Here is a 13,128-nt window from a genome sequence, read left to right on the forward strand (position 1 = left end):
TCTATTTGGGTAATCGTGGATCGTTTGACGAAATCAGCGCACTTCATTCCTATCAAGACGACTTATTCTGCAGCAAAGTTAGCGGAGATTTATATCACTAAGATTGTGAGCCTACACGGAGTTCCCGTGTCAATCGTTTCCGACAGAGGTTCCGTATTTACCTCTCATTTCTGGAAGAGCTTACAAGACGCGCTGGGAACGCGATTGAATTTCAGCACTGCGTTTCACCCTCAGACAGACGGTCAGTCTGAACGGACGATTCAAACGTTAGAAGATATGCTTCGACTTTGCGTATTAGACTTTGGAGGTAGTTGGGATACGTACCTACCCCTAGTCGAGTTTGCCTACAACAACAGCTATCATTCAAGCATCGAGATGGCTCCTTACGAAGCATTGTATGGGCGAAAATGTCGATCTCCTATTTGTTGGGACGAAGTCGGTGAACGAAAGCTCACTGGAGCAGAGATCATCCAGATTACGTCAGAGAAAGTTCCGTTGATAAAGCAGCGTTTGAATACTGCTTCCAGTCGACAGAAGAGTTACGCGGACCCCAAGAGGAAGGATATCGAATTTCAGCTCGGAGACTACGTGTTTCTCAAAGTGTCACCGATGAAGGGAATAATTCGTTTCGGAAAGAAGGGTAAATTGGCTCCGAGATATGTCGGACCATATCAGATCGTGGAGCGTATAGGCTCAGTTGCCTATAAGCTAGACTTGCCACAGGAGATGTCGCAAGTTCATCCTGTCTTTCATATTTCCATGCTTCGGAAATATGTACCAGATCCTTCTCGAATAATTCAACCGCAAGTGGTGGACGTGAGCGAGGAACTAACATACGAAGAACGACCAGTGCAGATTGTCGATACCCAGATACGACAACTGCGAACGAAGAGAATCCCTATGGTGAAAGTTCTTTGGAGAAGTCAATCTGTAGAAGAGTGCACGTGGGAGACAGAGGAGGATATGAGGCAAAAGTACCCATATCTATTTACGCAAGGTACGTGGCTAACTTTTAAATTCGAGGACGAATTTATTTTAAGGGGGGGTGAATGTAATACCCCAAAATATTTTAAGATAATTACGTCGTGCCACGTGTCGTGATTTCCGATAAATTAAATTAAGAAGAATTTAATTTAATTATATCGGGAAATTTGAATAAATTTTAATAAGTCAATTAGCGGGATTTGGGGATTTAACTTCAGAAATTAATATAAAATAATTTATAAATCCCGTAAGGAATTTTATTTCGCCAAAGTCCGCGAAATAATTTATAGTATTTATGGTAAAAGTTTCAAGTCAATCGGAGACTGTTTAAAATTTGGACGCGAATAGGTTTTGGACTAAATTGAAACTTTTGAAAAGTTTCAAGGACCAAAGTGCAAGTTAGCCAGATATATATATAAAAACCCTTCAGATGAAGGATCCAGACACTCCATTCCTTTCATTCCTTTCGCTCGTCAGTTCATCGCCGTTTCCGTCGCTCGATTCCGTTTCTCGTCCATTTTCGACGTTTAATAACTCGAATTGATCGTATTCACGAGGCGAATCACGGTAAGCTTGACGTTTTACCGTTTCGTTGATTATATTTTGAGTTATATTGATTCAAAGTTTTAGGCCACGAAACGATTTTATCGTTTATTCGATTATAGGATCGTATTTGGGTGTTTTGAAGTTAGAAATAGCGTTTTAGTTACGTTTTGAGCGTTTTGGCACGATGGAGCACGTCGGAAAACGATTTCCGGGCAAAAGCCCGTGGCTGTGCGTCCCACAGCCGAGCTGTGCGAACGCACAGCAGGACTGTGCGAACGCACAGTCAATGGACTGTGCGAACGCACAGTCAACTGTGCGAACGCACAGTCAGGTGACTGTGCGAACGCACAGTCATGGACTGTGCGAACGCACAGTCATGGACTGTGCGAACGCACAGTCATGGACTGTGCGAACGCACAGTCATGGACTGTGCGAACGCACAGTCTACTAGGACTGTGCGAACGCACAGTCACACCGTGCAGACGCACAGTCCCCTGTGCAATCGCACAGGCAGACGTGCGTACGCACAGTGTTTTCGTCTATCGACCTAGTTCTTCGAGAAATTTTATACGCGCATATCGAGACGTGAAATGGGTTAGTAATTGATTAATGTGAGACATTAACCTAATGAAGTTAAAAGTGATATTTTATCCATAAACGAGTTTGATACCGTTTATCGGGATAATCACGTGAGAGGCACGATGGTTAATAAAGCTCAGTGTGTCTAGTCTTGAGTCTAGAGTCAATCTTAGAATAGGATTCTGATGTCAGTCAAATGTTTTGAAATTTGTTTTAGATCCAGCAAGGCAAGAAGGAGCTGGACCGGGAGTTCGGGAAGCTTGACGTTCTAAAGCCCCGACGTATTTTTGGATAAGCGTTTTCTGTGAGTTTATACGATTTGCTTTTAAAGTATTTAAGCAATTATTTTATATTGCTTTGTGTTTGAATTTCATGTTTGGTATGCGAATTCTTTTTATGAATTGCATATGTTTGATTTGAAACCAGTATTGATCCGATGGAACGTGCTACCTATTGGGCGACAATAGGACTGTGTGATCACCAGTTTTGATATGACTCAGCTGGGAGCTGATGATGAATATGAAATTTACGATTGGGTTATGATTTAGATACGCAGAGTGAACTCGGCTACGGTGTAGCCTGGAAGTCCCCGTATCTAGTGGCTGGGCCACCAGCGAGTTGGACTCGCAATTGATATTTATGATTGGATTGATAGATTGATTATTAGTATGTTTGAGGATTAAGGTTTCAATCGGATCTTATACTTGGCCGCATATGATTGATTGCGATTTTACGTTTTATTTGAATACTTATTAGTAAATGTAAGAACTCACTCAGTATATCCCAATATACTGACCCCTCACAGATTTCCTTTCAGGATAAAGACGCTTTGAAGCAACGGACTTCTATCCTACTTCCAGAAGTCTGTATTTTTGAGTATGTAAAGAAACAGTACTTTACTCTTAGAGCTGCAGTAGATAAGTATTTTGTGAGTCAGCTGTAATATATAGTTTTTCTGTAAATATTACTCTAACGTTTTAAAGTTTTAAACGTTTTACGCTTGCTGCGTTATTTATATGTGGTGACTGCCAGAGGATATGTGTGCCTGGCATGTGTGCTTCTGCATGACACGTGTTTGCTTATGTCATGCATGACGTTTACATTTATAATTGCGAAAAATTATTTTACGTTTTTAGGCTTGCTACGGGTTTCGGAGCAACCACTCCCATTCCCTAGCGCCGGTCTCGGCCCTGAGATTGGGTCGTGACATGAGACTACCACTTCAAGTATTCATGTTATAGAAATTAATCTTTCTACTTCTGATTCATGGGTATTAGATACTGGATCTGGATCTCACATTTGTACTAATGTGCAGGGTCTCAAAAGGAGTAGAAGTTTGACAAAAGGCGAAGTGGACCTACGAGTTGGCAATGGAGCAAGAGTTGCTGCTTTAGCTGTAGGGACTTATGAGTTATCTTTGCCTAGTGGACTTATTTTATCTTTGAACAATTGTTATTATGTACCTACCATGTGTAGGAATATTATTTCTGTTTCTTGTTTGGACAAGGATGGTTTTGAATTTATTATTAGGAATAATAAATGCAGTATTTCGCATAATAACATTCTTTATGGATATGCTCCACGCAGTAGTGGTCTTTATATTTTAAATGTTGAAGACACTAATGAAAAATCAATCTATAACATCAATATTAAGAAGTTTAAGTCAAATGATTTAAACTCTACTTATCTCTGGCATTGTCGTTTAGGCCATATAAATGAGAAACGCATATCAAAACTTCAAAGAGATGGACTTTTGAATTCATTTGATTATGAATCATTTGAAACATGTGAATCTTGTCTAATGGGCAAAATGACAAAAACACCTTTTATTGGACAAGGTGAAAGAGCTAAAAACTTATTGGGCCTTATACATACAGATGTATGTGGTCCATTAAGTACAAATGCTAGAGGTGGATTTCAGTACTTCATTACTTTTACTGATGATCTCAGTAGATATGGTTATGTTTATCTGATGAAACATAAATCTGAATCTTTTGAAAAGTTCAAAATATTTAAGAATGAAGTACAAAATCAACTTGGTAAAAATATTAAAACACTAAGATCTGATCGAGGTGGTGAATATTTAAGCCAAGAATTTGTAGATCATCTAAGAGATTGTGGGATCGTTTCTCAATTGACTCCACCTGGAACACCACAATGGAATGGTGTGTCTGAACGGAGAAATCGAACTCTATTGGATATGGTTCGATCAATGATGAGTCAAACTGATCTTCCAATATCATTTTGGGGTTATGCTTTAGAAACCGCTGCATTCATTTTGAATAGAGTTCCATCAACGGCAGTTGAAAAGACACCATATGAGATATGGACTGGAAAAACTCCTAGTTTGTCTTTTCTTAAGATTTGGGAATGTCAAGCTTATGTGAAGCGACTAATTTCAGATAAATTAGCACCCAAATCTGACAAATGCCTTTTTGTAGGATATCCTAAAGAAACTAAAGGATATTACTTCTACAATGCTTATGAGAACAAAGTGTTTGTTGCTCGAAATGGTATCTTTTTGGAAAGAGAATTTATTTCCAAAGGAACCAGTGGGAGTACAGTACAACTTGAAGAAATTCAAGAACCACAAAGTAGCATTGTACCTAGAATGGAACCTCAAAAGAATCAACAAGCAATTGCTGAACCAGTACAAGTACCACAAGGCCAAAGGAGGTCTGATAGGACACGTCATAATCCTATGAGATATGGATTTCTCATTACTGAGAACAATGATGTGATGATTGTGGATCAAGAAGAACCCACATCCTATCAAGAGGCCATAAATAGTCCTGACTCTGAAAAATGGCTCGAAGCCATGAGATCTGAAATGCAATCCATGTATGATAATCAAGTTTGGACCTTGATTGACTCAACGGATAGTGTAAAAACCATTGGGTGCAAATGGGTCTTCAAAATGAAGACTGACATGGATGGCAATGTGCATACCTATAAAGCAAGACTAGTTGCAAAAGGTTTCAGACAAATACATGGTATAGACTATGATGAAACCTTTTCACCAGTTGCTATGCTCAAATCCATTAGAATTCTCCTTGCCATAGCTGCATATTATGACTATGAGATATGGCAAATGGATGTCAAAACAGCGTTTCTTAATGGAAACTTACTTGAGGATGTGTACATGACACAACCTGAGGGTTTTGCCAGTCCGGAGAATTCTGGAAAGGTTTGCAAGCTTCAAAAATCCATTTATGGATTAAAACAAGCTTCTCGGAGTTGGAATCTTCGTTTTGATGAAGCAATCAAAGAGTTTGGATTCATCAAGAATGAAGATGAACCTTGTGTGTACAAGAAGGTTAGTGGGAGCGCGATTGTTTTCTTAGTGCTTTATGTTGATGACATACTACTCATTGGAAACGACATTCCCATACTGCAAAATGTTAAATCATGGTTAGGGAAGTGTTTTTCAATGAAAGACTTGGGCGATGCTGCTTATATATTAGGCATCAAGATCTATAGAGATAGATCTAGAAGACTCATTGGCCTAAGTCAAAGCACTTATGTTGATAAGGTATTAAACAGGTTTAGTATGCAAGACTCCAAGAGAGGATTCTTGCCAATGTCACATGGCATCAGTCTCAGCAAGACTCAGTGTCCTAAGACACAGGATGAGTGAGACCGCATGAGTAAGATTCCGTATGCTTCTGCTATTGGATCTATCATGTATGCAATGTTGTGCACTCGACCTGATGTCTTGTATGCTTTGAGTACAACGAGCAGATACCAGTCAAATCCAGGTGAAAGTCACTGGGCAGCAGTTAAGAACATCCTTAAGTACTTGAGAAGAACCAAGGATGCATTCTTGCTATATGGTGGTCAGGAAGATGAGCTGATTGTAAAGGGTTACACAGACGCTAGCTTCCAAACTGACATTGATGATTATAAATCACAGTCAGGATATGTGTTTTGTTTGAATGGAGGTGCTTTCAGCTGGAAGAGCTCGAAGCAGGACACCGTTGCTGATTCTACAACAGAAGCTGAGTATATAGCTGCTTTAGACGCAGCTAAGGAGGCTGTTTGGATCAAAAAGTTCATAACTGGATTAGGAGTTGTCCTAGTATATCTGATCCAGTGAACTTGTTATGTGATAACAATGGGGCCATAGCACAAGCAAAGGAGCCCAGATCACATCAGCGATCCAAACACATACTTAGACGCTATCATCTCATTCGAGAAATCATTGAGAGAGGAGACGTGAAGATATGCAGAGTTTCGACAAATGATAATGTTGCTGATCCGCTAACTAAGGCTCTTCCACAGCCTAAGCATGAGAGTCATACTAGGTCCATGGGAATTAGATTTAATGTAGATTGGGCCTAGTGCAAGTGGGAGATTGTTAGTGATATGCACTAGGTCAATCATGTTTGACCATGTTTTGACTGTATTATTTTGTTATTTATTGATTGGTAATTTTATCATTTTATATTAATGATTAAAATACTTGAATGGTTAATTCTTTCTAAGGTCATCAAGTATGTGACTTGATAGTAAAACTCTTAGGTTTAATAAAAGAATTATATACCATCTATCCCTAGTCTTAATACAACATTGAGACTAGTATGATGTTGACTGATGATTATGTTTTACTAATCATGTATATGAGATATTAAGTCAAATCATAGGTGCTATTTGAGAAATAAGGCACTGGATGACCCACTGTGAGAATACTACATAGATCACTGTCATAAGTAATTCTCATTACAGTTCTATTAGTATAATCCTTTGACCTTGAAATCATCATGGATTTCTACATAGCTATTTCATATTTTCATACAGTCTTACATTATCTTTAACAGGATAATGGAATAGATTGTCATTGGATATGAACGTAACTATGTGAGAAATGTGAGTGACTGAGAAGGAATTTGTCCCTCATTTATTTGAGTAAGATATCTATGGGCCCCTTGAAGAAGATAGACTGAAGAAAATGCATGGCCATGCTAATTGATAAGGAGTTATCATTTTCAGTCTACTTAGACTCAAGAAACTAATGATTGAATATTATAAGGATGATAGGACTATGCCTTATATTCAATCTGGATATCGAGTGACAAAGGGATTAAAATATTATTGTAAATGGTTAAATCGAATTATCGATATTCGTATAACTTGGGTAGTCATAATGTCTTGCTAGAGGCCACTTATGACTTGTGGGCTGAAATAGGGATTTCGAGCCTACTGCCAACGTTATATGAACCTACAGGGTCGCACACTAAGAACAGGCCCAAAACAGTTATGGATTGTACAAGCCCAATGTGATTAAGTGATTAATTATATATATATATATATATATATATATATATATATATATATATATATATATATATATATATATATATATATATATATATATATATATATAATTTGTAATATATATGTTAATATATATATATTAATTCGAAATTTAAGGATAAGTGTTTTCCTTAATTTATTATTTTTGGAAGATAATAAATATAGTAATTAATATATATGGATAATTATCAAAAAGGAGTTTTTGATAAACATAAACTTGTAGAATTGTAATGAGATTGAAATTTGAATTTGTCTCAAACCCTAGTGTTGTTTATCACTATAAATACACATTAAGCAATTGGTTTGAGAATCACGAAATTCATTATTCACTAAATCACTAAAATTTGAAATTGCTTGTGAAGCAATAGTGCTAGCACACAAGCACTAGTTTTGGCTAAGGTCTGTTCGTGTGGATACTCGTAGAGGACGCGTTCTTTTGGAGGCGTTTCTGATCCGAGGCCAGGTATCAACAAAGTGAACCACCTCCTTCCTTCCTACATTGCTGTTGAATTCGACATACAAGTAAGTAATTATTCTGTTAATTCGAATTACATGAATCTTGGTTTGGGTTTTTAGATAAATTTTTGAAATTTCGCTGCGTTATGAACCTATAAAACCCAACATTAAGCCCATCCATGACTGTAAATCAAAGAAAACAAGCACGGATGTTTGTAAATAAGGGCGGAAAGTTGAATTTATTAAATCCTAAAAGGTGGAACACACATTTTTCAAGTCAAACAGCATAACCAAGAACTCGAAGTGACCGTGAGTTCGAAAGGCTGTCTTTTCCACATCAAAAATTTACATCTAAACTTGAAAACTTTATACACTAAATCCAATTTAGTATAAAATTATGCACCGTGTAATTCTTCCAGCAGTTCATTGATTAGTGGAATCAAAAATTTATCCTTCTGTCACGACCTGATTTTGTTGGACAAACAGCAACGTTAGGGACTATGAGTGTTAGCTTTGAAATTCATAGCAAGCCTAAATATTTACATCCAGTTCAATCCTCGGTTGGTTAATTAGGTCATACCCGAATAATGCACACCCCATGATTTGAAGTTTTGGTTGGGATTATGGATTTGGTGGATTATTTATTATTGAGCTTTTTCTATGAAATACTGTTTTCTAGAACATTTATTCTTTTACTACCTGATACAGGTCAAACTTCTGAGGTCGCCTAGTCTATAATTTCTGTACACGTAACAATGTAAGCTCAAAGGACCTCAGGCTGGTATTGCCTGAAAGCCGCTCTGATGCTTAAGTCAGAAAGGATTTTTTGCTAAGAAGATGAGCGTATAAGTATTCGGGTCTAAGATGTGATTACCTTCTCAAGCATCAGTGGGCTTCTATTTATAGGAATTTGATGACCAGTTACTCACTAGGAAATCGTGGGTATTAGCCACGATTTTTGATGGATCTCAGGCCACGTTCTCCGACTATCCATGGGAAGTGGGATAGTGGGGATGGTGTTAGCAATGTACTTCATAGACGAAGTACATTCTCATGCTTGGGCGATCCCTTCATGGTGTTACCAGCGAACTTTAATTAGGGCGCTCTCAAGGCACCTTGGGCGATGCCTATATGATCATGTGGGCGAGCTATGACCATGACGTTCTTAATATCTCTTGAGCGAGTCTAAATTATTTAGGCGAAGCCTGGAGTCCAGTCATTTACAGACCGGTATCACTACCTTTTCTGAATTTTTACATTTCATACCAAATGTTTTTTCTTTTTTATACTACTGTTTTTAAAACTTTAGTGTTTGTACTAATTCTTATCTTCCACCAATTTTTTTCATTATTTTTCACCATTATATTTCTGCATTTAATATTTATTATATTTTTTATTTTTTTGATTTTTTTTGGATTTTAACTTTTTTTAGCTGTTGACGTTTTTCTTCAGTTTTAATATCAACACAATATCAACAACATTTAATAAACTGGGTAATATTAATTTTTTAAATCTTTTTTATGTTAATTTTTACTTTTTCTATATGTTTTTCTTTATTTTTTTGCTCATAGTTAATCAGCATTTATTATTTAACATATATCTAATTTTAATTTTTTTATATATCAATATAAAATCAACATTAACAAAATAATTATTTGAAGTTTTTAAAAAAATTATCGCTAATTTTTATTTTTCCAGCATTATTTTAATCTAATTTTTATTTTATTTTACTTCACGAACAATATTTTTACTAATGTTAAAATCACCCGAATATCAACCGAACATCAACACAATATCAACAAAATGTCAACACAATATCGATACAATAGTTTAACATTATTATTATGTTTTTCAGCAATGATCAACAAAATATCAACCGAAATCAATATAAAATCAACAATGTTACATTATAACAATTTAACATCGTTATTTATTTTTTCACCAATACTAAAATTAACACAATATCATGTTGCTGACTAATTTAAATTTAGAAGTTACATAATAGTAATCACATGTAGTACAAGTATATAAAGAACTAATTTAAAAATAGAAATTACATTGTGGCTCTAGTTTAAATTCCAAAACTAAAAATGAAAGCAAAAATGTGATATTGTTGCAATGCTCCTCAAGCTAGAGAAGTTAACAGTCCCACACACACATTTTACTAATAAGCCTAACACCTCTTTTTCTTAATCGCTTATGTTTGTCTAATCTAATTTGAACGGACATCATAACTACATGCAATACGCGGTTTATGCAAATTGTAATAATTAAAAATTGTCGCTTGCAAATTATTATTTCAATTGTTAATGAGTGCTCTGAAATTCACCATTTTTGCTATGAAAATGTCCACCAACAACATGATCGGAAAGTGAAAATTATTTAAGGAACAAAAATAACTAGCTGAATTTTATTTTGAAACTAATAAAAACAATTAACAATCAAAAGCAACAATATCAATATAACTACCTCAGCACGGTAATTAGGATATGCATTCACTTTTTCGGGCACGATTTTTGAATGTATTAAATGGAGGTCCCTTCTCTAATGCACTAAACAGAACCCACATTGTTCTTATCCCCAAAATCAAAAATCCAGAATCTATGAAAGACTATAGACCAATTAGTTTATGTAACGTCCTTTACAAAATTGTGTCTAAGGTTATAACTAATAGGTTTAAGTCTGTACTATCTCACTTGATATCTAAGTACCAAAGTGCTTTCTTTCCAGGTAGACTCATAACAGATAATATCCTCGTTGCATTCGAATGTTTCCACTATATGCACAGGAAAACAAAAAATAAAACAGGTTTTATGGCAATGAAACTAGACATGAGTAAAGCTTATGATAGGATCGAGTGGGTGTTTGTAGAAGCTGTTCTAAAAAAATAAAATTCCATCCAGCTTTGGTTGCCTTAGTTATGCAATGTGTCACCTCTGTTTCTTTTTAGGTGATGATTAACGATGCCCCAAAAGATTTATTTTATCCTAAAAGAGGCCTTCGTCAAGGAGACCCTCTTTCGCCTTTTTTGTTTATCCTTTGTGCAGAGGCTTTTTCATATTTGATAACAAATGCTGCGAATGATGGAAAAATCCATGGTGTGCGAGTTGCAAGAAACGCTCATATGATATCGCACTTGTTTTTCGCCGACGACTCTATCATATTCGCAAGGGCTGATGAGAGGGAAGGAGAAAAAATCAAAGCTGTCATTAAATGTTAAGAAGAGGCATCGGCTTAAGAGATAAATTTTGACAAAACCGCTATCTCGTTTAGTCGGAATGTGCATAGGGAGAGGAGGGGAATCATTGCTGAAAATCTGGGTGTGAGGGAAATTGTTCATCATGATCGTTATCTTGGGCTTCCTACTTTTGTGGGTAGATCGAAGAAAGAGATTTTCAATATCCTTTTTGAATGGGTGTGGAAAGAACTTAGCGGTTGGAAAGAAAAGCAACTCTCAAAGGCGGCTAAAGAAGTCCTTCTTAAAAGATAGTTCAAGCGATTCCCACTTACACCATGGGGTGTGTTTTAATTACCGATTGCGGTGTGTAATGAGATGCAATGTTTAATGTCAAGTTTCTGGTGGAAGCACGGTGGTAGCGGTAGAGGAATGCATTGGGTTGGTTGGGAAAAATTGTGTAGAAGAAAGGAATGTGGAGGTTTGGGTTTCCGTAACATCGAAAGCTTTAATAAAGCTATGTTGGCAAAACAAGGGTAGAGATTGATACGTGATAGCAGCTCACTTGCTGCCCGAGCGTTAAAAGCTAGATACTTTCCGCGAACTTCTTTCCTTGAAACAAAAATAGCACCCAGGGCAAGCTTCACCTGGTGTAGCATTGCTAGCGCGATTCCGTTGTTGACTGGATTGAGATGGAAATTGAGCAATGGAAATACTGTCAAAGTATTCAAAGATCCATGGGTTAATAGGGAAGGAATGTTTCGAGCTTATCCGAGTAATGAGAACGTTGGCTAAGACATGTAGGTTTGTGATTTATTGAAAGACAATGGATACCAATAGAACGAACAATTAATTGATGCGGTTTGTCGAGATTTTGATGCGAAAGCGATAAAGGAAATGCGATGGAGGAGATTTGATCATGACGATAGGCCAATTTGGAATTACTCGGAAAATGATTTATTTTCAGTTCGTTCAGCCTATTGTAATGATATGGACACAAATTAAAGAGTACTTTCGGCACCTCAAACCAATCTGGAGATGGAAGTCCCACTGCTTGGAATAAAATATGAAAATTATCAATTCCCCCAAAGATAGGCTTAATTACTCAAAACCCCCTCACCTTTAGCCACTTTTGCAATTATATTTTCAAGTTTACCCTAATTTGCCTTTTATATTTCAATCGTACCCTAAAGTATTAAATTGACCTCTTTTTTCTTGAAAAAGTGTTTAAAATAGTCCTTCATTTTTAACATATTTTCTAAATAGATGCTAATGTTATTAATAATATAAAAAAACTTTCTTCCTCCCTAAAATCACCAAATAATAATTATTTTTTTGTTTAATTTATATTAATTATCAATTACTTTTTAAATCAAAACCGTTAAAAATATCATTTCAACAGAATAAAACAAAGTCGTATTAAGAAAAAAATAAAAAATACAATACAAAAAAATGATAACGCCGGACAGAGATGGAGCTGCTCAGCTCCTTCTCAAATTTGAGAAGGAGCAAGAGTAGTTCCTTCTCCATTGAGAGGTCCTCCTTCTCAAATTTGAGAAGGTGGAGCAGCCTCTCCGATGAAAATTCGGTGGGTCAGTTGAAATCGATGCCGACGGTGGGGACATAAACAGTTTTAACAAAATTTTGATTTTTTAATTTATTTGATTTTTAATAAAATTTTAAAGATTAAGTAATTATTCATTTAAGATTATTTGAAAGTTTATAAAGAATAAGGATTTATTTGTATTTTTTCAAATAGTAAATAATATGATATTATCTTTCTATTTGATTCTTTTGAATTTTTTTCATCTTTAAAGTTATTAAATTGTCATAATTTTTTAATATGGGGTACAATTGAAACATAAAAGGATAAAATAGGATAAAATTGAAAAAATTATAATTACAAAAAGGGTGAAAGGTGAGGGGCGTTGAGTGATTAAGCCCTAAAGATAAAACACTTCGTTTGGAGACATGCCAATTTGAGTTTGCCTACCAAATTTCTCTTTTGCACAGAGCTAATATTGGTGATGGAGCATGTTTATCAGGTGTGGACAAAAGAAACAACTGCTCATATT

At 36.0% G+C, this 13,128-nt stretch overlaps 1 protein-coding gene across 1 annotated transcript; it reads left to right on the top strand.

Annotated features, from left to right (window-relative positions):
* Positions 1 to 10,367: 10,367 nt before the first annotated feature.
* On the top strand, positions 10,368 to 12,058 carry LOC126668312 (uncharacterized). Its single transcript, XM_050361517.1, has 7 exons — positions 10,368 to 10,509; positions 10,609 to 10,754; positions 10,829 to 11,016; positions 11,167 to 11,350; positions 11,465 to 11,589; positions 11,710 to 11,839; positions 11,894 to 12,058. The coding sequence occupies exons 1-7, from the start codon at positions 10,368 to 10,370 to the stop codon at positions 12,056 to 12,058; spliced, it is 1,080 nt and encodes a 359-aa protein (XP_050217474.1).
* The last annotated feature ends 1,070 nt before the right edge of the window (positions 12,059 to 13,128 follow it).

Source organism: Mercurialis annua, linkage group LG2 (assembly GCF_937616625.2).
Source record: "Mercurialis annua linkage group LG2, ddMerAnnu1.2, whole genome shotgun sequence".
NCBI classification, from domain to species: Eukaryota; Viridiplantae; Streptophyta; class Magnoliopsida; order Malpighiales; family Euphorbiaceae; genus Mercurialis; species Mercurialis annua.